Below are 27,705 nucleotides of genomic sequence, written 5' to 3' on the forward strand. Positions count from 1 at the left end.
TATGTCCAGCGTGATCAGCGCCAATGATAAATTAATTCAGATCAAATGGCTACACCAAATATACTACACCCCTTTAAAACTCTCTAAAATGGGACGGGATGTCAGCTCGAGGTGTACTAGATGCGGATGTCCGGAGGCAGACTTTATTCACTGTGTCTGGAGCTGTGTTCTTATTCAGAAATTCTGGAATAACGTGGCACAGCTTCTTGCCCAAATCCTGCAAAGACCCGTTGATATCTCATTTAAAGCATCCATGCTGAGTATAATTGACAATGTAACATGCGGTAAATTTAAGCAATTATTTCTTAGGATAGCCTTCTTTTATGCTAGGAAATGCATCTTATTTAAATGGAAGTCTGCCGTTGCTCCATCATTGGAGGACCTTAAAAACCTAATGAATCAAAATTTGCCCTTATATTGTCTTACTTATCAGACCAGGGGCCATCCAAAAAAATTTGATAAAGTATGGGGTAGCTGGGTTAAGAATGGTGCCTCTGTTGTTCCCAATTTGGATATTACAGTCAGTGTATCAGACCTATTTCTATAATTCTCAATCCTCTAAGAGTGTCTAATCGTAGTGGTAATTTAACATGTCTGGTTCTTCTTATAATGTGGATGTTTGTGACAAATGAGCTTAGATGGCGAAAAGTGTACTATGATGTATTGTATCGGCCCTGGGGTTTATTTGTGGGATGGAAAGGGTGGGGTCTGGGATGGGAATGTTTTTGTATTGTTTGTTATGCACAAAACTTTAATAAAAATTCTCTTTTAAAAAAAAAAAGCAAGCTCATATACATTGGCCAGGAATCAAACCCAGGTTAACTGCTTGGAGGGCAGCTATGCTCACCACTATACCACCAACACTACAGGCTGAAGCCAGCCTAGTAGGCCTGGGAAGGATGAAAAGCTAGGTGGCCATGCAACCATTCCTGCTAACCTAAAGCTTACTTGTGTCTTACAACACATTGGCTTAAGCCTTTACCAAATCCAATGCTCCAATATGGGGAAGCTTCTCTGTTTGCTGGGTTTTTTTTTTGGTTTTTTTTAAGTGTGGTGTCCCAGTTCACTCATCTCTTCAACTACAGGAAAGGCCCAGGAGTAGTCTTAACTACCGTAATATCTATGTTACGGCAGGGCCCTTATTACACTTTCTCTTACAGGGCTATGGAAACCGGTTTGCCCATGCGATAAAGCGAGATGCAAAAATGAAACCATGCCTAGCAGAGGATGGTTTTGATCCATCAACCTCTGGGTTATGGGCCCAGCACACTTCTGCTGCACCACTCTGCAGTTTGCAGTTTAATTTATGTATCCAGGGTGGACTTGGCTACTAATTTTTTTTCTCTTGAGGCATCTGTCTATGTAATTGGTTTATTGTGAGGCACCTGGCTACTTAATTATTTTATCTGGTTGGCTGTTACAACTTTATTTTTATTGGGCAGCATGTGACTACTTGATGAATTATCTGATGGCATGTGACTACTTGATTAATTATCTGATGGCATGCGACGACTTGATGAATTATCCGATGGCATGAGACTGCTTGATGAATTATCTGATGGCATGAGACTGCTTTATGAATTATCTGATGGCATGAGACTGTTTGATGAATTATCTGATGGCATGCTACTTAATTTATGTTAGTATACAGTGCCCATTTGGTTTCTATAAGCACCTCTTACGGCATAACTTCCGAAGGGTAGTGATTTCCAGCTCCTGCAGTATCTCCTCCATGCTTCTGGTTTTCCAATGCCTGCTCTGTCCCACCACTGCTCACCAAGATGTCATGATATGACATGAGGATTGTCCATAAACAGTGAGCAGACATGGAATCAAATGATAGTTGCTTTATTGCAATCCATACACAAGCGAAATTCCATCCATACTGTAGCATACAGCTTTCACCTAGCTGTCTCACACCACAACTGACTGTCTCTCCCTCTCACCAGACAGTATATTAGGCTTGTCAACAAACAGACCTCAAATGTTATCAAGGGATAAGGACAAGGCCAGTCTGCTAACACACAACAGAACAATAGTATGTCCCCCACCTCCACAATCAATGCAGGGTCCAATCACAGTAAACAAAGCAAGAACAAAATACATTAACCACTTGAGGACTGCAGTGCTAAACCCCCCTAAAGACCAGGCAATTTTTTCCCTAATTGACCACTGCAGCTTTAAGGCATAGCTTCAGGGTCGCACAACTCAGCACACAAGTGATCCCCCCCCCTTTTCTCCCCACCAACAGAGCTTCCTGTTGGTGGGGTCTGACCCCCCCCCCCCCCCATGTTTATTTTTTTTTTAAATAAATATTTACATTGCTATTTTATTAATACATTTTGCTTGCTTCGTTTTTTTTTTTAACCCTCCCACCCCCTAGCCAGCCAATCCTGTGGATCGGCTGTCATAGGCTTCTGCCTATGAGAGCCGATCACTCTCAAGTGCCCCAGGGGGACAGCCGTGTTACATGGCTGTCCCCAGTACAGTACTGCTGCTAATCTCAGCGCTGTACATGAAAATAGACAGCGGTTACGCCATCTAACAGTCTCCCGAGCGGCGATCGCCGCTCGGAGACTGAGGGTGGGGCAGAGCTCTGCCCCCCGAGCAGGAGCAGCCTGCACGTGATCTCCTGCAAACTGCAGCCCCAGGACTTTTGGCGTTAGGCGGTCCTGGGGCTGCAGTTTGCAGGAGATCGCGCACAATTGGCGCACAATTGGTCCTGGGGCTGCCACCGCGGCCATGCCCAATTGGCGTGGGGCGGTCTTGTAGTAGTTAAGCAAAACATACAGTTATTACATATCATACATCACATTTTACATATCATACATCACAATGACGATTAACAAGGTTGTCCAAACGTTTGCATCCCGATGTAACTCATACCCATTTCCACAAAGAGTTAAATGAAATAAAAATGCAACCACTAAAAAGTCCTTTAATGCTCTTAATTAACAATAAATACTTACCTTTAAAAAAGTTCCTATGCTAATATCCCTGGAAATGTCCCACCCCAATATCCTCTAGTTACCTTGATTGAAGATCTCCGCCGGCTGCCGCCACACACGACGCTCTTTCACACAGATAGTTTAGCTGAGAGCCTATCCCTCCTGACGCTCCACCGCTAGCTCCTGCTATTCTCTCCATGCCCACACCTATTACCTCCACCCATGTTGGCACCTAGAGCACCCATGGGTGCACTAGGTGCCAGCATAGGTGAGTGCGATAGGTGTGGGCAGGTAAGGAGGACAGCAGGAGCTGGCGGTGGAGTGTCCACACAGGACGGAGCTCTAACCTATACTAATACAGCTGAGAGCAAAAGCATCTTTACATGATAGGTGCACAACCAATAATGGCCTGATAACCTATCCCCTTTGAAAACCTCCCCTTACTTATCTCTACAATAAACACTCTGGACTGCCGTTGACATTGGATAAATTAGGCCAATGCAGCCCTAGTTTATTTAAATTTACAACCTTATTTTAATGTAAAACAATATAACAATAATACTTCGTATAACAAGAAACTTTATAACCGTTGCAAGGCAAGGAGTTCCGGAGGTAACTAAACCCATGAACGAATCATCATCATGAAAACACCTCGGGCATGCAGCCATACTCTGGCCCCCAGCCGCAACCCGACTCAGGGACAGCGGCATGCCCCTTTTAAACCATTTTTGTTACGACGCCTCTTAATATGAGGAAATCACCAGTGTGAAGTCCTCTAACCGGTTTTACCTCCCTTCTCCAGAAACCTTGCCCCGCCACCCGCAAGCAAGGGAGATACCTCACCCTTGCGCCGCCCGCAATGAAAAAGCCCTCTGGATTCCTTCCTCCAAAGCCAGATTCCATAAGTCAGTGCCTATGGCATTTAAGTGAACCCCATCCCCACTCAAGAACAGCCTAGTATCCTCTTCTAGCTCTATGTGCCTCACCGCCACACCCCTGTTTTTAATTATGAATCTTAAAATCTCCCGATTCAGCTCCTTCCTGGCCCTGTTGATTTAGTCAACAGACCGTGCGAGTCTCCATGACATCCGGCCGATGATCTCCGACCACACTATCACGGTGCTGGGGAAAGTAACGCGAAGCCTTGTCAAGTCACTTTTTATTTCCTGAGTGATTTGCCTCCTGGTTCTAGAGGCCAAATTATTACCGCCTGTGTGTAGAACCAGAACATCAAGCGCCCTGTCCAGGGCCACAAAGCAATGTACTTCGGATAAAACACTCGACCAGCACATTCCAGGAATCCCAATCAACCTAAGACTCGCAGTCGACCTGGAAATGCCCAATTGCCATCCGGCCGGCCTTACCGCAGCTCTCCGGGCACCCCTTGTGACATATGAGTGTCCTAGGATCCAGACCAGGAACGGATTATGTAGACCAGCTGCAAAACAAACAAAAAGGGGCAACAAAACTAACGGCAACCTACCCTATGACCACAGTCACGAACAAACTCAACTTCCTTTCTACACCGCTAGGTGCGGCCTGACATATAGCAAAAACCTAGATGACTCCCATCCCCCTATTCGCTTAATCTGCTCATTGCCCAAGCCCCATCTGGCTGCCTCCGTAGCCGCCCCTATCCTAAATTAATGAGAAGAATATTCCATTGGAATGTGTCCCAAACGTGCTAAAGCTCTTCTAAAGACCGCTGTGAATTGAAACTTGGAAAGCGAAGTACCATCCGCATGACATAAAAATGCACCCTCGACTCCTACCCGCACTTCCATGAAATTCTCCACCGTACGCACCGGGCATGCTGTAGAATCAGCCAAGGGAAACAATGATATCAATCTTCCCTCTCCCTGCCGATCCGTTGTAGATCTGCGCAGGAAAACCTCCAACCCCTCCGAGGTGCGGTGCACCTCGCTGCGTGTCAACCCCCCATCATGCTTCCTATTTCTGCCAACTAATTCGCTGATTCTGAACTCCCTGAAAAAAGCCAACGCAAATGTGGCACTAAATAAACGCACCTCGTACTGGGAGGTACAAAGTCCTTCCAGCGTACTAATTACCGCAACTAACAAATGGAAAGTGACTGGGCGCCTAGTGTCCTGAGCAACCCTGGCTTGCGATCTAAAACCCCTCATGGCCTTATGCACCCGGAAGTCCTTCGTAATGTCTGTACTGCCCTGCAGCTTAAAACAAAAAGCCAATGCTGCTAAACATTTCGCGAGCGCTGCTGCTGATATGCCTGAAGCGCCTTTAGAAGCCATAAAATTAAATAAAAGATACAACCGCTCCTCGTCAGAATTGCAGCCTCCAGCCTGTCTGGACAATTTGTTCCATTGTCCCCGTACAGCCGCGTATGCTGCCCACGTAGAAGCTGACAATGCTCTGGATATCCAGTCTTCTATACATTGAGGGGTACGTCCCATAAGGCCCGGGGGCAGGGTGCCCCCTGCCGATCCGCTATCAGCACGCTGTTCCAAAATCTCTGCCATTGGAATCGAGAGAGAGCGTCAGCCACCTCGTTCTCAACCCCAGGCAAATGCACAGCGAAAACAAACATGTTGAATTTTAAGCAGCTGAGAACTAATCACCGTAACACCCGTATCACCGGTGGGGATGAAGCCGATAATTGATTCACTGTCGTTACCACCCCGAGATTGTCACAGTTAAAGCAAATACGTTTATTCTGTAACGAGGGTCCCCACAACTCCACTGCCACCAAAATCGAGAACAGCTCCAATAATAGCAAATTTTGGTGAAATAAATCTAACTGTTCCCAATTGTCCGGCCATCGTTCCGCGCACTACTTACCTGCGAAGTAGGCTCCAAAACCACAGGACCCCGCTGCATCTGTGAACAGCTCCAAATCGTGGTTACCTATGCAATCTTCCATCCACATTGAACGACCATTGTAACCAGCCAAGAAAAAGAGCCACATGCGCAAGTCCTCCTTGTGCTCTGCCACCAACCGAATCCGGTGGTGTGGTAGCTGTGCTCCCGCCGTGGCCTTAGCCAAACGCCTGCAGAAAATATGCCCCATTGGCATAATCCTGCAGGCAAAATTCAGTTTCCCGAGAAGAGACTGTAACTCCCGGCGGGTCACCTTTTTCTTGGCCAGCACCAACCCGATATGGGACCGTAAATCATCCATTTTATCCTGTGGCAACCTAAATTCCATGGCCAACGAATCAATCATAATCCCTAAGAACTTCATTACCGGCTGAGGGCCCTCAGTCTTTTTTTCTGCCAAAGGAATGCCAAATTTGTCACAAACTTGTTGCATGGTTGCCAAAAGATAAGCGCTGATGAACAGAAAGTCATCCAAGTAATGAATGACTGTTTGCACACCCGAAACCTCCTTGACCACCCACTCGATAAAATAATTAAAACGTTCAAAATATGAACACGAGATGGAGCACCCCATTGGTAGACAACAATCAATGTAATACCGGTCTTCCCAAAAGCAACCCAGCAAACGAAAACTGTTTGGGTGTACCGGGAGCAACCTGAAAGCAGCTTCGACATCCGTCTTAACAATTAATGCCCCCTGGCCACCACGCTTCACTAATCGCACCGCCGAGTCAAATGACGCATATAAAACCAAAGTTGCCTCCGGATCAATGCCATTATTAACTGACGCTCCCTTTGGGTGTGAAAGGTGGTGTATGAGCCGAAAGGAATTCGGCTCTTTTTTTGGAACTAACCCTAACGGTGACACGACTAAATCCTCAACCGGGAGTTGCAAAAAGGGGCCCGCCATGCAACCCGGACTTACCTTCTTGTCTAACTTTGCCGATACCACCTCTGGGAAACTTGTAACAGATTTTAAATTACGATGTGGAGGATGGGAACCACTTATCCCAAAACTGGGAATGACAAAACCTTCAGAAACCTTGGCGAAGAAAATCGGCTATCTGATGATCGACCCTTCCCATGACGGTAGCACTTGGAGACTGTATGGCTCCCCCCGCAGGAGGAACACTCATGTTTGAATCTGCATGAGCTTCCGAACCTACATGCTCCTTCATTGTATTTCCAACACACTCCTGGTCGTCTGTTGGCCGGCTGGCCCGAGATTCCTGAACCGCCAGCCCCCCCTTGAAAGGACTGGCTCGTCCTGGTTCCCGGGATCATCAGACTAATCCATAGGTTGATGTCTTTATGATTCCATTTTATTGCGGGGTGAAATGCTTTTGACTGCCTAAAATGTTCATCATAACGCAACCACGCGTTTCCCCATATAACCTGTGAGCCTCGCCAATTGTGTCTAAATAACAAAACTAGGGATGGGACGACGAATCTGGCGAATCCACGAATCCCTCGAATATTGGGAAATATTCGAGATTCGTGAATTTGAATCCCGACGCCATTTTTCACTATCCGAATCCGCCGAATCCCGACGCTGCATCGCCGCTTCCGCCGCTCCCCCCACTCGCACTCGTCCTCCCCCGACCTCCTCCGACCCCCCCGCGCCTCCTTCGCTCGCCCCCCCGCCCGCATAGTTAGCCTCCACTCACCTATCCAGAGCGGAGCCCAGAGCGGCAGACCTCTCGCTGAATTCCTGGTTCCCCCTAGTGACCGGCTATTACAATGACGTCATCAGTAAAAGCCGGTCCGGCCACTAGAGGGAACAGGGAAGTAACGAAGAGGTCTGCCGCTCTGCGCTCCACGGGAAAGGTGAGTCAGTAGTTCTGCGCCTGCGCAGTACAGCCCGGAGGACGTCCGATGACGTCAGCGCGCCCCTGTGAGGCGCATTTTGAAACGCAGAAGAGTCCGACCTGGCAGCCGGCCTGGCCAGGTCGGGTCGGCCACCGGAGGGGACGGGAGCCTGTGGAGCAGCGCCGAGGGCACGTCCTGGCTGACCACGGCTGGAGGAAGCCCCAGGTAAGTGGATGGGCATTTTTATTTTTTTAAGAGCCACCCTGAACCTTCCCTTTAAAGGCCCCTATACATACCTACCTACCTAAAGCCCCCTATATCTACCTACCTACCTACCTAAAGGACCCTATACCTACCTACCTACCTACCTACCTACCTACAGGCCCCTATACCTACCTACCTAAAGGCCCCTATACCTACCTACCTACTTAAAGGCCCCTATACCTACCTACCTACTTAAAGGCCCCTATACATACCTACCTACATAAAGGCCCCTATACCTACCTACCTACCTACCTAAAGGCCCCTATACCTACCTACCTACATACCTACCTATACTTAAGACCCTATACCCTGCTACCTATACTGAAGGTCCCTTTACCTACCTACCTAAAGGCCCATATACCTACCTACCTAAAGGCCCCTATACATACCTACCTACCTACCTAAAGGCCCCTATACCTACCTACCTAAAGGACCCTATACCTACCTACATACCTAAAGGCCCCTATACCTACCCACCTACCTAAAGGCCCCTATACCTACCTATCTACCTAAAGGCCCCTATACCTACCTACCTACATACCTACCTATACTTAAGGCCCTATACCCTGCTACCTATACTGAAGGTCCCTTTACCTACCTACCTAAAGGACCCTATACCTACCTACCTACCTAAAGGCCCCTATACCTACCTAAAGGCCCCTATACCTACCCACCTACCTACCTACCTAAAGGCTTTCTACCTACCTACTTAAAGGCCCCTATACATACCTACCTACCTAAAGGCCCCTATACCTACCTACCTACCTACCTACCTAACGGCCCCTATACTGACCTACATACCTACCTATACTTAAGGCCCTATACCCTGCTACCTATACTGAAGGTCCCTTTACCTACCTACCTAAAGGCCCCTATACCTACCTACCTACCTAAAGGCCCCTATACCTACCTACATACCTACCTATACTTAAGGCCCAATACCCTGCTACCTATACTGAAGGTCCCTTTACCTACCTACCTACCTATACTGAAGGCACATGTACCTTACTACCTATATTTAAGGCCCTATACCCTGCTACCTATACTGAAGGTCCCATTACCTACCTACCTAAAGGCCCCTATACCTACCTACCTACCTACCTAAAGGCCCCTATACCTACCTACATACCTACCTATACTTAAGGCCCAATACCCTGCTACCTATACTGAAGGTCCCTTTACCTACCTACCTACCTATACTGAAGGCACATGTACCTTACTACCTATACTGAAGGCCCCTATACCTAGCTACCTACCTATACTGAAAGCACATGTACCTTGCTACCGATACTGAAGGCACACGTACCTTGCTACCGATACTGAAGGCACACGTACCTTGCTACCGATACTAAAGGCACACGTACCTTGCGACCTATACTGAAGGCCCATATACCCTTCTACCTATACTGAAGGCCCATATACCCTGCTCCCTATACTGAAGGCCCATATACCCTGCTACCTATACTGAAGGCCCATATACCCTGCTACCTATACTGAAGGCCCCTATACCTAGTTACCTACCAATACTGAAAGCACATGTACCGTGCTACCTATACTGAAGGCCCCTATACCTTGCTACCGATACTGAAGGCACACGTACCTTGCTACCGATACTGAAGGCACACGTACCTTGCTACCGATACTGAAGGCACACGTACCTTGCTACCGATACTGAAGGCACACGTACCTTGCTACCTATACTGAAGGCCCATATATCCTTCTACCTATACTGAAGGTCCATATACCCTGCTACCTATACTGAAGGCCCATATACCCTGCTACCTATACTGAAGGCCCATATACCCTTCTACCTATACTGAAGGCCCATATACCCTGCTACCTATACTGAAGGCCCCTATTCCTTGCTACCTATACTGAAAGCTACCAATATTGAAGGCACCCATACCTAGCTAGCTATACTGAAGGCACCTTTCCCTCGCTACCTATGCCTGGGTACCTATACTGGGGGCAAGTATACCACGGATCGCACAATTAGTGTTGGGCGAACACCTGGATGTTCGGGTTCGGGAAAGTTCGCCGAACATGGCCGCGATGTTCGGCATGTTCGGGCCGAACCCTGAACTCCCCCGAACATCCCGCTTTTGGGGGCCCTATGGGGTCGCAGGCATAAGGGGGGAGCATGCCCCGATCGCGGGGGGGTTGGAAATTCCCCCCACCCCCTCCGCTAGCGCTCCCCCCTCTGCCCGCTTCCCCATACAAAAGTTTAAGGAAGTAAAACAGTACCGGTGGTAGTGGGTGGCTGGCAGTGGGCGGAACTGTGAAGTGAGTGACTGAGGAGGAGGAGTCCGGAGAGTGACGCGTTGAGGGAGGCCGGGCAGCGGGCGGTTCAGCAGTAGTACCGTACTGGTGTCCTGTGCGGCGCTGGTGCCTGCAGCCGCCGATTTCCCTGCTCCCCGCTTGCCGCTCACCCCCTTGCCGCTCCAACCTTTACCTTTTTTGCTGGGGGGCGCGGGTGGAGTCTGCGGCGGACTTCCGCTTCTTCTGCGCCGGCGGGGAGACGTGGCCGGGCTCAGTCTATCCGGAGGCCTAGACACGTGGACGCTGCTGCGACCTGCAGGATCGCCGGCTCCGCCTCCCGCCATCCGTGCTATCTGGTCCGCGATCCACTGCGGGCCCTGCGCAGCTGCTTCACTCCGCACGAGCTGCAGGAGTCTCTCCACGTCCTCCATCTCTTTGCCGGGTAAGACAGGGGAAGCACACTTCTTCCACACAGCTTCTTCCTAATGGCCGACTTCTCCTTCCTTTCAGCCCTGGGCCAAGACTCCTCCCTTCCTGTTCCCTGCCCAGGACACTCAATTCCAGCTCCTCCCTTCTAACAGAGGCCTGGGAAAACCTCGCCCTGCCCCAATTAACCCCTAACTCCCTGTCCTTATGGCTTGCCCTATCATGGGTGGCCCTCCTCAGCTACGCTCCTCCAGGCCTTGCTTTTCCCTCCAGGGATCCCCATTGGTTCATAATTAACAGACCAGTGGGGATCCTCCTGGTTCCCAAATTTACAGGGTATGTTACGTACTGGGGCTCTGCTATTAACCGCTAAAGTCAGCAGCCATTAAACTTCAAAAATAACCATTAAAAAAGCATTTGCCCAAAATACATATTTTTTTGGGTGACTATTTCGCAGTTGATCCTCCTCTGTCATGCCTGTCTGGCTTTTTTTTTTTTAAATTGTGACTGCAGGGATCCCTGAAAATGTTGACGTTTGCCTGCCCATTAAAGTCTATGGTGCCCATCGTGAACTGCCGGTTTGTGAACATTTGTGGTAAATTCATGTTCGTGAATGCAAAATTTGATGTTCGGTCCATCACTATTATATAAAATAAAATCATAGGATACTTTTAAAAAGTCATTTTTAGGAGTAAGAGGATAAATGCAATTGTTTATCTCATCTCATTGGGTTCCCTCTAACCACCCACCCCCCACAGCTAACCTTAACCCTCCCACTCCCATAACTAACCATAATCCTCTCACCCCTCTTGGCTAACCTTAACCACCCACCCCCTATGGCTAACCTTAAACCTTCAAACCCCCCCCCCCAACCCTTAACCATCCCTGGAAAAAAATTGTTAATTTTCAGGTGCACCATAGGGGCCCATTGACTCATTGGTAAACAGGGGAAATTTGCTTGTCAGTGGAATGTGTAACATCTGCATGTCTCATGGAAGTCAGATCACAAAGAATGGGATATCCTACTAATATAATAAATGGTAAAGTTCTGGATGTTTAGATGTTTAGATGTTTGTTACTCTATCAAGCAAAAACGGCTGAACGGATTTGAATGAAATTTGGCACACACATAGTACACTACCTGGAATAAAGTATAGGATACTTTTTATTCCCATAACCAAAAAGGGGGCGGAGACAAATACACATTTCACTGGAAAATGTAAACTGCAGCCATTCTTACACTGTTAATGGTAGGGTTCTCAAACTTTGCACAGTTGGTCGTTGGGTGACTGGTATTAATATTCAGAAAGGTGGGTGGAGTCTATAAAAGCCAATCAAAATTCACCTATTGATTTTCAAGGGGAATATTTACATTGCTGCCATTCTTGCACTGTTAATGGCACAAGGCTCAAACTTGGTACAGTTGATCATTGGGTGACTAGGGTTCAATTTCAGAAAGGGGGTGGAGCCACAAACAGCCAATTAGATTTGTTTCATTTCAATGCAAATTATTGATGCCAAACACCGCAAAGATCACAAACTTGGTAATTGATTAATTGTGTGTTAGGGTTAGAAAAGTAGGCACAGCCAACACCAGCCAAATACATAAGCGGGCAACGCCGGGTCATAAGTGGGCGGAGACAAACACAAATTTTACTGGGAAAATGTAAACAGCAGCCATTCTTACACTGTTAATGGTAGGGTTCTCAAACTTTGCACAGTTGGTCACTGGGTGACTGGGATTAATATTCAGAAAGGTGGGTGGAGCGTACAAAAGCCAATCAAAATCCACCTATTGATTTTTAAGGGGAATATTTAATTGCTGCCATTCTTGCACTGTTAATGGCACAAGCCTCAAACCTGGTACAGTTGATCATTGGGTGACTAGGGTTCAATTTCAGAAAGAGGGTGGAGCCACAAACAGCCAATTAGATTTGTTTCATTCCAATGCAAATTATTGATGCCAAACACCGCAAAGCTCACAAACTTGGTAATTGAGTAATTGATTAATTGTGCGTTAGGGTTAGAAAAGTGGGCACAGCCAACACCAGCCAAATACATAATCGTTCAACACCGGGTCATAAGTGGGTGGAGAAAAATACAAATTTCATTGGGAAAATGTAAACTGCAGCCATTCTTACACTGTTAATGGTAGGGTTCTCAAACTTTGCACAGTTGGTCACTGGGTGACTGGGATTAATATTCAGAAAGGTGGGTGGAGCGTACAAAAGCCAATCAAAATCCACCTATTGATTTTTAAGGGGAATATTTAATTGCTGCTATTCTTGCACTGTTAATGGCACAAGCCTCTTGCACTGTTAATCACCTGTACCTGGTACACTTGGCCATTGGGTGATTTGGGTTCAAATTCAGAAAAGGGGTGGAGCCACAGCCAATCAGATTTATTTTATTTCAATGCAAATTACTGATGCCAAAGACCGCAAAGCTCACAAACGTGGTCATTAAGTAATTGTGTGTTAGGGTTAGGAAAAGGAGGTGGGGCCAACACCAGCCAAATACATACCCGGGCAACGAAGGGCTTCCAGCTAGTTAGAAATAAGTGAACTAAGATGTATTGACACTGTGGCCCTGGCCCATATGCAATTGACTTTTTCTCCGGAGTTTTCTCCTAGGAGATAATTTTTCATCTTGTATTTAGGATAACTTTTCAGCACTTTGCAATCGAAAAAGTACCAACTATTTTCAGTATTTCCTTGCTTACTGGTGATTTAAAAGGCATTTTATTGAACATATCACCTATAAGAAAACTCAGAAGAAAAATTTAATTGTATATGGGTATGCATGTCACTATTCTGAGGCAGCATGGTGGCGTAGTGGTTAGCGCTCTCGTCTTGCAATGCTGGGTCCCCGGTTCGAATTCCAGCCAGGTCAATATCTTCAAGGAGTTTATATGTTCTCCCGTGTCTGCGTGGGTTTCCTCCGGGCACTCTGGTTTCCTCCCAAAAACATACAGATAACTTAATTGGCTTCCCCTAAATTGGCCCTAGATTATGATACATACACTACACCATACATACATAGAAATATGACTATGTTAGGGACTAGATTGTGACTTCCAATATACTCTGTACAGCGCTGCGTAGTATGTCAGCGCTCAGAGCCGGCCTTTGGGGGGGGGGGCAAGTGGGGTAATCGCCCCAGGCCTCGCGCTTGAAGAGGCCCCGCCGATCGCTCGCTCACCTGGCCGTGTGCCCGTGCACCCAGCAGGAGGGGAGCCGAGAAGAGGGAGAGCTGTGTGGACGGTGGGGAAGGGGGACCATCTCCCCCTCCTTCCCTCACCTTAGGGTCTCCCTCCCTCGCTCTCTCCTCCGAAACTAATGTGCGGCTGGCTGGCAGTGGGCGGAACTCGCCTCCGTCTCGCTCCAACACCGGAAGTTCAGGTGCCGCTGCTCTGGTCTGGACCAGACCAGACTAGCGGCAAATCCATCCCGCACCTGCGACGAGATGGAGGTAAGTTCCGCCCGCTGCCAGCCAGCCACCCGCACATTAATTTTGGAGGAGAGAGCGAGGGAGGGAGAGGACCCTAAGGTGAGGGAAGGGGCTGCTGTGCCCACCGCTCTCCCTCCACTGCACTGCTCTCCTCCTGCTGGGGGAACACCTGGCTACCTATTCTGGGACATATACACCTGCCTACTTATACTAGGACATATACCCCTGCCTACATATACTGGGCACATATACCCCTGCCTACATTTACTGGGCACATATACCCCTGGCTACATATACTGGGCACATATACCCCTGGCTACATATACTGGGGACATATACCCCCCACTACATATACTGGGCACATATACCCCTGACTACATATACTGGACACATATACACCTGACTACATATACTGGGCACATATACCCCTGACTACATATACTGGGCACATATACCCCTGACTACATATACTGGGCACATATACCCCTGGCTACATATACTGGGCACATATACCTCTGGCTACATATACTGGGGACATATACCCCTTCCTACACATACAGGGCACATATACCCCTGGCTACCTGTTCTTGGAACATCTATACCGCTGGCCACCTATTCTGGGGACATCTATACCGCTGGCCACCTATTCTGAGGACACCTATAGACCTGGGGCTACCTATTTTTGGGGAACCACTGCTGTCAGATTGAGTGTATTTTGGGGAACTGCTGCCAGGTTAGAGGTGTCTACCATATTAAGGGGGCATTCTGCCTATTTATGTGAAATGCTGTCTATTTATGTGCCTCATGACTGCTGAATTTGTTTGGAGCCTCAAGATCACTGAATTTGTCTTGTTGGCGGCCTCATGCTTGCTGAATTTGTCTTGTTGGGGGCCTCATGGTTATTAAATTTGTCTTGTTGGGGGCCTCATGATTTCTGAATTTGCTGAATTTTGCAAGACAAAAGTTACTACAACAATGTGAATTTTGTGAAACATGAACCTTAGAATTTCCAAATTAATTGAAGCATGAGCTCCCCCACCCCCGCACTTAAAACCACCATGCAAATGTTTGTTTTTATATTGGTTGGCTTAGTGGCCTTTACCTGACATAATTGTTTTCAAACAATAATAATAAGGAATACTGCATTAAAGGCGGACAAGCCCATGAACGTGGTGATACGGTATATGGCCTATGCTTATGGCTCTAGGCCCAGCATGTGACACTCGCCCCAGTCCCCGCATACTCTAAGGCCGCCTCTGTCAGCGCTATATAAACACTTAAAAAAATTATTCTCCCGACTAACAGCATTTCATTTTAGAAAATAGATTGTTTTCGTTTCTCAATGGAACTCCATGCTAAACATCTTACCATGGATGCTTGAGGGCATTCTCACAGTTGAAGCGTTTCTTTGGATCTTTTTCTAGGAGACAACTTATGAAATGTTTTGCTGAAAGAAGAGATAAAATACTAGGTTAGAGTGGGGCACACATTAATGTTATTAGAAATATACACTGAAACAGAATGGCTTTATAATAATGAGAGCAATGAAAACCATAAATACTGTAGCTCTTAAAAATGTACAAATCTAAAACATGTTCCTTTCCTCAGTCTTCCTATATAAAGATCCTAAACAAATACAACATTGAGTTATGAAATTTCTGCAATACAGATTTTACTTTCTAGAAATGCAGGTAGAATATGAAACTCAAATGAAAAAAATAATAAAAAAAATCTAAAAATATGAGCATCATGTAGCAATCAATAGGTACTGATGCAAATATATACAAATTAGGTATATATATATTACCCCATATACAGTTAACTTTTTCTCCTAAGTTTCCTCCAAAGTGATATGTTCAAACTTGTCAGTAAATGCCTTTTAATTCACCAGCCAGCAAGAAAATACTAGTTTTGATAGTACTTTTCCACCTACTTTTTGGCACTTTTTCAATTGTGAAGTGCTGAATAGAGATGGCCCAAACCTCCGATTTTCGGTTCGCGAACCCCGTTCGCGAACTTTTGCGGAAGATTCAGTTTGCGCGAACTTTCGCGAACCGCAATAGATTTCAATGGGGAGGCGAACTTAGAAAACTAGAAACACTTACGCTGGCCACAAAAGTGATGGAAAAGATATTTCAAGGGGTCTAACACCTGGACCCCCAGGTGGCGGAGTGGGATACATGCCAAAAGTCAGATACGCAAAAGTTGTGATACGCAAGCCCCTTCACCACGGCAAGGTAATGATCACGAAGGGGAATGGGCACATGTACATGCCTTTTGTTTTGTTGTTGAAGCCGCCCGCAGTGCAGCCAGAAAAATTAGGCAGGCATGTACACGCACCAGAAAAATTAGTATAGCGGCCGCTGCTAGCAGTGGCCTTAAAAATTCAAGAATCCGCCTGGAGTCCTGGACCCTGTTGGTGGTGGCGGAGAAGGCAAGCGGCCTGCAGGCAGAGATGCTGTGTGTGGGGATTGACTTAGTCTTGGGGCAGGCAGTAGCCATCCGGGATCCATGCCTCATTCATTTTGATACAGGTGAGGTACTGAACACTTTTGTGACTTAGGCGACTTCTCTTCTCAGTGACAATGCCTCCAGCTGCACTGAAGGTCCTTTCTGACAGGACGCTTGCGGCAGGGCAAGAGAGAAGTTGGATGGCAAATTGGGACAGCTCTGGCCACAGGTCAAGCCTGTGCACCCAGTAGTCCAAGGGTTCATTGTCGCTGCTCGCAGTGTCTACATCCACACTTAAGGCCAGGTAGTCGGCTACCTGCCGATACAGGCGTTGGTGGAGGGTGGATCCGGAAGGGCTATTGCGAGGCGTTGGACTAAAGAATGTCCGCATGTCCGACATCACCATGAGATCACTGGAATGTCCTGTCCTTGCCAGCGTGGACATCGGAGGAGGAGGATAACTGGTAGTGGTACCTTTATTGCGTTGTGCTGTCACATCACCCTTAAACGCATTGTGAAGCATAATTGCCAGCTTGTTCTGCATGTGCTGCATCCTTTCCGCCTTCAGGTGGGTTGGTAACAGGTCCGTCACTTTGTGCCTGTACCGAGGGTCTAGTAGCGTGGCCACCCAGTACAGGTCATTCCCCTTGAGTTTTTTTTTTTTTTTTTTTTAAACATTTTTTTATTAAAATAGCAAGTAATGTACAAAAATTGTCATTTGAAATCCAGCTATACAATTATTCTCTTTACATGCTAACAGATTTTCCATTATAGGCAAATGAACATGGATAAGTCTGAGAAAATACCCGTATATCAGAATAGAACAGTATTTACATATGAAAATTCTCTAGTTGTATTACACATAGTGGATATAGCTTATTCTCAGGCTTATATTGCGTTATACTATATTATACTAAAATTAGGATTGATTAACATTAACAAGAACTATATTTAACATCAAATTGGTTCCCCATATCTCCCCCTCCTTCCCCTCCTTCCCATCCCGTTACCCCAGATTCATACCTTATCCATCCCACTGATGTTCTATCCCTAATAATTAGATTTCTAGTTTTCCCAGATATCCTCCTATTTTGGCCTTTAAGTACCATGTAGTATCTTCAAAAGGTTTCACAATTTGAGATATCTGTTCCTTTGTATAAAAGTTTTCAATAAAGAGCTGCCATGTATTAAAGAACTTTTGGATCATTTTTGGTTTGTGCCTTTCAATATTTAGTCTCTCCATATGGAGAAGGTGGTCGAGGAGTGTTAGGACATCTTGTATGGTAGGGGAGGAAGGGTCTAACCATTTTTTCATTACCGCTTTTTTTGCTGCTAAGAGATATAAGTGTTCTCGTTTGGTTATTGAAACTGTTTTTTCTTTTTCTGTTTCTGTCAGGGGTAGACTATGGAACAAACAAAAAAGAGGATCAGGTAGTCTCTGGGTATTATATAGGGAATTGAAATGAGCTATTACAGTTGACCAGAATGCTTTTATATTAGTACATTGCCAAAGCATATGGTTAAGTGTGGGGTTAGGGTCATTACATTTAGGGCATAAGTTGAGGTGGATTCCCTCTTCATGTTTATATGGGCCTTTGATAGGGATAAAAGCTCTGTAGAGTGTTTTCAAGTACATTTCTCGCCACGTTTCTGCTATCATTGCTTTTCGCATTTCCAGCCATCCTTTTTTAACTGCTATAGAGAAGGAATCTTTGTTCATTTCCGTTAGTTCTGCCCATTTTTGTAGATGTAGGTAGTGGTTTTTACGATATGTTTGGGTCTCTTTCAAAAAGTCGTATAGCCATGATAGTGATTGCTTAGCTTTAGGATTACTGAGAAGATCATCATAATGAGAGTTAGATGCTATTGATCCATTCTTCCCCAATACCCCTAGTACATAGCTTTGAATTTGTTGGTAGTAAAAAATATGCAGTTTGGGTAGGGCAAATTTCCTTGCCACTTCCTCAAAAGGTAGAAAAGATCCTTCATGGTTCAAAAAGGCTCCCAGGTGTGTTATCCCCCTTTTCTCCCAATCCATATAGACCTCATGCATGTTGCCTGGTTTAAACCCTGGGTGTCCTCGAAAGGGCATTAGTGGTGAGATAAGGCCTTGTAGGCCGTATTTCCTTCTTACCTCTCTCCAGGTGATCAATGTGTCTCGAATTAAAATATTTTTCTTAATATAGTCAGGGAGTTTGTTCAATGGGGTATGTAAAACTCCAGTAGGGGAGTAGGGGCGTAATAATTCTTTATCTATAGCGGTGGGAGTGTAATAACTGGTATTTCCCAACCAATCTCTAATGTGGCGGAAGATGGCAGCTAAATTATAAGATCTCAGATCAGGAAAATTAAGGCCTAGATTATCAATGGGCGCTTTAAGTTTTGCCAGGGCGATTCTAGGTTTTTTTGATTTCCATAGGAATCGAGTAAAAGCGGTTTCCAGGGTTTTTATATCTTTGTGCTTAAGTAAGATGGGTAAAGTTTGTAAAGGGTACAATAATCGTGCAAAGCTGAACATTTTTATCAAATGAACCCTGCCTGTCAAAGATAGTGGGAGATGTTCCCAGTTATGGAGTTCATTTATGATTTTTTTGATAAGGGGAGAATAGTTTAAGTTATATAGTTGGTCTATCTGTCGGGGGATTTTAATACCTAGGTAAGTTATAAAGGAATTGCGGTAAGGAATTTTGAAAGCGTCAAGCCTCGGACAGTTTCGCAGTGTGTGAGTAGGGGAGATGAACATAAATTCACTTTTGTGGTAATTTATGCGGAAGCCAGATGATCTACCAAAAAGTTGAATGTGAGATATGATATTATCAAGATCTCTTTCCGGATGGGCTAAGAACAATAACACATCATCTGCGAAAAGCGCAGAGAATATCTTTTGAGGGCCTATAGGTATACCTTCAAAAATGTTGTTCTGGGAAAAGGAGCGCGCCAGAGGTTCTATAGCTAAATTAAAAATAAGCGGGGATAAGGGACAGCCCTGGCGCACCCCTCTCCCCAGAACAAATGACTGACTCATAGCCCCCAAGAGAGAAATCCGGGCCCGAGGGTTAACATGCATGAGGTCTACATATGAGCAGAAGTTTCCTTTAAACCCGAAACGGTCTAAGACCTTCATTATCCAGGACCATTCAATGCTATCAAAAGCCTTCTCGGCATCAAGGGCCAAGAAGGCTTCTGAACCAGACAACGGACCTCGAAGTTTAATATGTTCAAGTGCCACTAAGGCTTTTCTGATATTGAAGACTGCACTTCTATTCTGTACAAAGCCCACTTGTGAGTCATGTATTAAATTAGGTAAAAAACCCGCCAGCCTGTCGGCCAACACCTTGGACAACAGCTTGAAATCGACGTTCAGCAAAGATATTGGCCGGTAGGCCGCCGGGTCTAGGGGGTCCTTCCCTGGCTTAGGGATCAACTTAATGTGTGCTTCATTTGCTGTTGGGAGTAGTGTGTTTTGAGTAAGTATAGTGTTGTACATTCCCGAGAGTGTGTCCGAGATCTCAGACTTTAATAATTTAAAGAATTCCCCCGAGAAGCCATCGGGGCCTGGTGCTTTGTGTAAAGATAAGTTTTTGATTCCTAGTAAAACCTCGCCAGAAGTAATTGGTGCGTTTAGGAATTCTAAGTCTTCTTCAGTGAGCTTGGGGAGTTTGACACTATTGAGAAAAGTTAGTTGCTCTTCTGTTGAGCAAGTTTGAGCAGTATATAAAGTTTTATAGAAATGTTGAAAGACCTCGGCCACCTTCTCGGGAGTGCCCACCAATTGTCCCTTAGAGTTCCTGATCTGCACGATGGAAGATGGGGGGCCACGTGTTTTTGCTAAATTAGCCAATAATTTGCCTGACTTATTACCCCATTTAAAATATCTCGCCGAACCAAAATCTCTATACATCTTATCATATTTTTCCATTGAAAGGTCACAGTTTTTTTTATCAAGTATCCACTTATCTTTATTGACAGGTGAGGGGTCTCCTTTAAATACTAAGTAGGAAGCTCGTGCTTGCTCACATGCTGACATATAATTTTCTAAGGCCTTTTTTTTATAAGAACTGGTGTATGCCAATATCTGGCCCCTCAAAACTGCTTTGGCAGTTTCCCAAAAGAGGACAGGCTGGTTCTTGTGTTTTTTGTTATTATTTTGATAGTCTCTCCACCAAATTATTAATTCTTTAGCCAGTTGCTCGTCATTATATAAATATGAGGGGAAACGCCAACCTGAGGATCTAAATGAACTTAAACTTAATTCCATAGACACTGGCGTATGGTTTGATATTACCATTGGTCTGATAGTTGAGTTTTGTAAATAAGGTATCATATTTCTGGAGAGTAGCATTATATCTATTCTTGAATGTGACTTATGGACGTGGGAGTAGTGGGTGAAGTCCCTTTCTAGAGGATGAAGGTGTCGCCATGCATCTATTAAGGCTGTGGTGTCTATAAAAGATGCTAGGTTTTTATCTTGCAGTGAGGGTGTGTTGGTTTTCTTGGTTGGGACCAGCCTGTCCTCTCCAGGGTTAATCACCGAGTTGAAATCTCCTACTATGACGCATTTTGTATGGCTATGCACTGAGTTGATATCCTGTGATAGTTTAGATAAAAAAGCTGAGTTATTAGTATTAGGGCCATAAACACCCCATAATATAAAATTGTGAGACTCATATTGGATTTCAGCTCTCAGCCATCTACCATCTAAGGGGTCAAAATCATGGGTGAGGATTTTTCCTCTAAAGGATTTATTTATTAAAAGCAATACACCAGCCTTGCGATCTTTTGAGGGTGCCCCTAATACCTGTCCTACCCACATTTTGGAGAGGAATGAGAACTCATGGGCTCTCAAATGGGTTTCCTGCAATATTACTAGGTCTGGTTTCATTTTTCCCAGATGTCTCAAGATTTTCGAGCGTTTCTGGGGAGTGCGGAGGCCCTTAATATTCCAGGTTATGATTTTCATATTAGTGAGTTCCTTGTATTATAGGGATTAATAAACATTATGTATTTATGTAGATGAAGCCATCTGCTGTCCCAGCTGCAGACAGATGGCTTTAAAGGTGGGATGGAAGTATATTTCAAAGAAGGGCTTTGGAGTACGTGTAGGAGGAGGGGCGGGGGGTAGAGGGTCCCTAACCAGTGGGACCAATGGAAACCAAACATAACTACAACAAAAAACATTAACTGAATGTTAAACAAAGAGGTGATCCTAGGGGCCAGGATTAAACTGGCTTCCCTGTCACCTACATAAGCATTCAATTTTCCCTTTTTTCCTGAATGACCTAAAAATCTTAGTGACTCCCTTTTTTCCGCAGGAGAAGAGGTCCATCCTGTAATCAAGGTTAGTAGCAAAAATGCAATATAAAACAAAGTTAAAGGAAATGGAATGGACCTTCCGTAAAAAAGTATCTCACTCGGCGGTAATCCGTCTATGGTGTCCCACCATTGGAGTATTCCGTGTTCGCCCGAGTGTACATATTAATGAATTTCATGGGAAAGAGTTTCTCTGTACCAGATTAAGGTGGTTAGAAAAATGAGACCCATAAAAGTAAAAATAAAAGAAAAGAGTCTGTCCCTTTCAGAACATGTGAAGAAGTCAAAAAAGAAAACAGGAAAAAGAAAAAGAAAGGGAAGAAAAAAAAAAAAAAAAAAAAAAGTTTTTATATTCACCACTGATCTTCCCTTCAGTCAAGTTGTTCGGAATCACCCATCCCAAGTGGTGGAGTCTTGGCTAGAAGCAATATTTCCTTCAGCACTTTGAATAGAGCCCATGCCTTCATCGTCAGGCCTTTGTACTGGAGATTGTGACGGTCTTGGTGATGTTGCAGTGGACAATTGGTTGAGGTAGGTATCCGCATCCGATGGAGATGTGAAAGAGGATGATTTACCATCTTCGTGGTAGATCAGAAGAGTAGCAGGATAAATCAGAGCAAAGCGTATTTTACGTCTAACTAGTGACTGGCATACGTTGTTAAAAGCTTTTCTTGCTCGATTCACTTCAGCTGAGTAGTCTGCGAATAGTAGTAGCTTCTGGCCGTCTACCTCCAGGGTCTTTTGTGATCTGTAGGCTCTCATGAGTATCACTTTTTCAGAGTAATCAAGATAGCGGGCTATCACCGGGCGCGGCAGCTTCTTGTTAGGACGTAACGGTCCCATGCGATGCGCTCGTTCTACTTTATAGCTGGCGTCTAGGCCTAAGGCCTGTGGTATGGCGGTGGAGCATATTTGGGCCAGTTCTGCGGGCTTGACCGACTCTGGTATGCCGATCACCCGCAGATTGTTGCGCCTCGAGCGGTTTTCTAAATCGTCAATTTTGTCAAACATGATTACTTGCCTTGCCTGTGTAGATTGCGCCCGGGTAGCCGTTTCTTCGTGTTTATCTTCCAAAGAGCTGATACGAGATTCCGCTTGGGTGATCCGTGTAGCGTGAGCAGCTAGATCCGCTTTAATAGGCGAGAGCTGTTGTTCCATCACTTCAGCAATTGTGGCAGTCAGTTCCGGCTTTAAAAGTTTGACCACTTCATGAGCTAAATGAGCATAGTCTATTACCGGTGTGGGGTATAGGACTTCTTCTTGCTCGGTGTCTGAAGCTTCTGGCTCTGTATCTGCGTCATTCTTTTTAGGCCCCTGTTTCTGCCGTTGTTTAGTTTGCTTCGGCAAGCGCTTCTCACGTTGTGTGCGGAGGACATATTTGTCCATTGTTGTTTCCTCTTGCTGCTCCGACATAGGTGGGGAGGAAAGTGGATCGTTAAGGGACCGGGCAAAGACTCTTTTCTAGCGGGCGAGACGGAGCTCCAGATTTATGCTTCCATCTCCCGCGGCGCCGGAACCGGAAGTCCCCTTGAGTTTTTTTATACGGGGGTCCCTCAACAGGCTGAACAACATGAAAGAGGCCATCTGCACAAAGTCGGATCCAGACTTACTATCCATCTCCTCTTGCTCTTCCTGAGTGATGTTACATAAGTCCTCTTCCTCCCCCCAGCCACGAACAATACCACGGGAACATGGAGCAGCACAAGCCCCCTGTGATGGCTGCTGCGGTTGTTCTTCTGCCACCGCCTCTTCCTCCTCCACAGAAACACCTTCCTCATCATCCGAGTCTGACTCCTCTTCTTCCCCACATGACTCCTCTTCTTCCTCCTCCTCCCCCCTCTGTGCTGCCGCAGGTGTTGAGGAAACATCTGGTTCGGATGAAAATTGTTCCCATGACTCTTCCTGCCATAACTGTTCTTCTTCACGCTCCTCCACAGCTTGATCCACCACTCTACACATGGCACGCTCCAAGAAGTAAGCGTAGGGGATCAAGTCGCTGATGGTGTCTTCAGCGTGACTCACCAGGTTGGTCACCTCCTCAGACGGCCACATAATCCTGCATGCATTTCGCATCAGTGTCCAGTTCGTTGGCCAGAACATCCCCATCTTCCCAGAGTGTGTCCTTCTACTGTAATTGTACAGGTACTGGGTGACTGCTTTCTCCTGTTCTAGAAGGCAAGAGAACATGAGCAGGGTCAAATTCCAGCAAGTCGGGCTATTGCATATCAAGCGTTTCACCGGCAAGTTGTTTCTCAGCTGAATGTCCGCAAAGCGTGCCATGGCCGTGTAAGACCACCTGAAATGCCCACACAACTTCCTGGCCTGCTTCAGGATGTCCTCTAAGCCTGGGTACTTGGACACAAATCTTTGCACGACCAAATTCAGCACATGTGCCATGCAGGGTACATGTGTCAGCTTTCCCAAATTCAAAGCGGAAAGGAGATTGCTGCCGTTGTCACACACCACGTTGCCGATCTCCAGCTGGTGCGGGGTCAGCCATTGCTCCACCTCTTTGTTAAGAGCAGCCAGGAGAGCTGGTCCAGTGTGACTCTCCGCTTTGAGGCAAGACATGGCGTGACACCGTCGTACCTGGCATGCAGCGTAGGCTCTGGGGAGATGGGGCTGTGTAGCTGGAGAGGAGGAGATGGCAGCACCACTAGAGTTGAACTGCCACTCAGCCAGGGAGGAGGAGGAGGAGGATGACAGTTAAGAGGATGTAGCAGGGGGAGAAGGAGAGGAGGTGGCAGGAGGCCTGCCTGCAAGCCGTGGAGGTGTCACAAGTTGGTCCGCTGCGCAGCCACATACTCCCTGCTTGCCATCGGTCACCAGGTTGACCCAATGGGCTGTGTACGTAATGTAGCGGCCCCGCCTGTGCTTGGCAGACCAGGCATCCGTGGTCAGGTGGACCCTTGACCCAACGCTCTTCGCAAGAGATGACACCACTTGCCTCTCAACTTCACGGTACAGTTTGGGTATGGCCTTTTTAGAAAAATAATTGCGGCCTGGTATCTTCCACTGCGGTGTCCTAATGGCAACAAATTTACGGAAAGCCTCAGACCCCACCAGCTTGTGTGGTAATAGCTGGCGAGCTAATAGTTCCTCCACGCCAGCTGTCAGACGCTGGGCAAAAGGGTGACTGCCAGAAATTGGCTTCTTCCGATCAAAGATTTCCTTCACGGACACCTGGCTGCTGTGGGCAGAGGAGCAGGAACCGCTCAAGCGCAGAGGCGGTGTGGAGGAGGGTGGCTGTGAAGGTGCAATGGGAGAAAGCGGCTGAAGATGCTGCATCTGAAGGAGGAAGAGGAGGTGGAGGATGGCTTGTCTTTTGGGTGCTGCTTTTCCTCAGGTGTTCTTGCCATTGCTATTTGTGCCTTTTCTCCAGGTGCCTTCGTAAGGCACTTGTCCCTACATGAGTGTTGGCCTTTCCACGGCTCAATTTTTGGAAGCAGAGACAACAGATGGCTTTGCTCCAATCTGAGGCACACACGTTAAAATATTTCCAAACCGCTGAGCCCCCCCTGGGGTGATGGCACTACAGTGGCATCAGCAGCTGACGTTGAAGGGCATGTCGGCTGGCTGTCCATAGCTGGCGATACATGGTGCCGGACACTGTCACCAGCTGTTTCTGAGGACGAGCTCCCTCTGCTTCTTTCAGGGACTCGTCTCCTCCTACTCCTCTCTGACTCCCCCTCTGAACTGTCCCCCTGGTCATCTCCTCTATTGGGAACATACGTGGCATCCGTATAATTGTCATCATAATCATCCTGCCCAGCTTCGTTTTCCTCAGACACCTCCAAAACTGCACCAACACCAGGTACGTCATCATCCCCCTCCTCACACGTTACGTCCATAGTATTGCCACCTAACTCAGACGTATGAGGTGGTGTAACTTGCTTAGCGCCTTCATCTTGTTGTAGCAGTACTGGCTGTGAATCAGTGATTTCCGCACCAAATAACTCCTGTGAAGTGTCAAATGCAGTGGATGTGGTGCTTGTAGTAGCACTGGTGGCTGCGGGAGATGAGGTGTTCTGTGTTAAATAGTCAACCACGTCCTGACAATCTTGGGAAGTGATGGGACATGCCTTCTTCTGAGCACTGTACTTTGGGTCAGGGCCGCACGAAATCACATCAACACGACCTCACACAGACCTGCCAGTGCCAGGTGGCCTTCCTCTGGGTCTGTCTCTACCTCTTCCTCTACCTGTTTTGTCAGTTTTGTCCATATCGGGGGGGATGAAGTGAAAGGTAGGCACTGATTTGACTAATACAATGTGCATTCACACAGGTGCAGCAGTTAACAGGTATGCACAGAGTGGTATATCACACTGTGTGCACTTACGTAGGTAGGTGGGTTCACTGAACACAACAGTCAGGTATATTCTGTGATGAGGTGCTTTCACTGAACACAACAGCTAGGTATAGGCTGTGAAGAGGTGGTTTCACAGAACACAACTGCTAGATATATGCTGTGATGGTGGGTTCACTGAACACAACAGTCAGGTATATGCTGTGATGAGGTGGTTTCACTGAACACAACAGCTAGGTATATGCTGTGATGAGGTGGTTTCACTGAACACAACAGCTAGGTATATGCTGTGATGAGGTGGTTTCACTGAACACAACAGTCAGGTATATGCTGTGATGAGGTGGTTTCACTGAACACAACAGCTAGGTATATGCTGTGATGGTGGGGGTCACTGAACACAACAGTCAGGTATATGCTGTGATGAGGTGGTTTCACTGAACACAACAGTCAGGTATATGCTGTGATGAGGTGGGTTCACTTAACACAACAGTTAGGTCTATGCTGTGATGAGGTGGGTTCACTGAACACAACAGTTAGGTAAAGGTATATGCTGTGATGAGGTGGGTTCACTGAACACAACAGTTAGGTAAAGGTATATGCTGTTAAGAGGTGGTTTCACTGAACACAACAGTTAAGGTATATGCTGTGATGAGGTGGTTTCACTGAACACAACAGTTAGTTATATGCTGTGATGAGGTGGGTTCACTGAACACAACAGATAGTTAAAGGTATATGCTGTGATGAGGTGGTTTCACTGAACACAACAGTTAGGTCTATGCTGTGATGAGGTGGGTTCACTGAACACAACAGTTAGGTAAAGGTATATGCTGTGATGAGGTGGTTTCACTGAACACAACAGTTAGGTAAAGGTATATGCTGTGATGAGGTGGTTTCACTTAACACAACAGTTAGGTATATGCTGTGATGAGGTGGTTTCACTGAACACAACAGTTAGGTAAAGGTATATGCTGTGATGAGGTGGTTTCACTGAACACAACAGTTAGGTAAAGGCATATGCTGTGATGAGGTGGTTTCACTTAACACAACAGTCAGGTATATGCTGTGATGAGGTGGGTTCACTTAACACAACAGTTAGGTCTATGTTGTGATGAGGTGGGTTCACTGAACACAACAGTTAGGTAAAAGTATATGCTGTGATGAGGTGGGTTCACTGAACACAACAGTTAGGTAAAGGTATATGCTGTGATGAGGTGGTTTCACTGAACACAACAGTTAGGTAAAGGTATATGCTGTTAAGAGGTGGTTTCACTGAACACAACAGTTAAGGTATATGCTGTGATGAGGTGGTTTCACTGAACGCAACAGTTAGTTATATGCTGTGATGAGGTGGGTTCACTGAACACAACAGATAGGTAAAGGTATATGCTGTGATGAGGTGGTTTCACTGAACACAACAGTTAGGTCTATGCTGTTATGAGGTGGTTTTGACTGAACACAACAGTTAGCTCTATGCTGTGATGAGGTGGGTTCACTGAACACAACAGTCAGGTAAAGGTATATGCTGTGATGAGGTGGTTTTACTGAACACAACAGTTAGGTAAAGGTATATGCTGTGATGAGGTGGTTTCACTAAACACAACAGTTAGGTAAAGGTATATGCTGTTA

The 27,705-nt window shown here is 46.2% G+C and overlaps 1 protein-coding gene across 7 annotated transcripts in view; it reads right to left on the reverse strand.

The window, feature by feature from the left end:
• CAMK1G (calcium/calmodulin dependent protein kinase IG) overlaps positions 1–27,705 on the reverse strand; it is a 2,474,997-nt gene that overhangs the window by 764,551 nt on the left and 1,682,741 nt on the right. For all 7 annotated transcript variants that reach the window (XM_068269763.1, XM_068269762.1, XM_068269761.1 and 4 more), the window contains one exon: positions 15,381–15,459. In XM_068269763.1, the coding sequence (XP_068125864.1) occupies positions 15,381–15,459 (79 nt within the window). The remainder of the gene's footprint in view (positions 1–15,380; positions 15,460–27,705) is intronic.

The sequence above is a fragment of the Hyperolius riggenbachi genome, chromosome 2, assembly GCF_040937935.1.
Source record: "Hyperolius riggenbachi isolate aHypRig1 chromosome 2, aHypRig1.pri, whole genome shotgun sequence".
NCBI lineage: Eukaryota > Metazoa > Chordata > Amphibia > Anura > Hyperoliidae > Hyperolius > Hyperolius riggenbachi.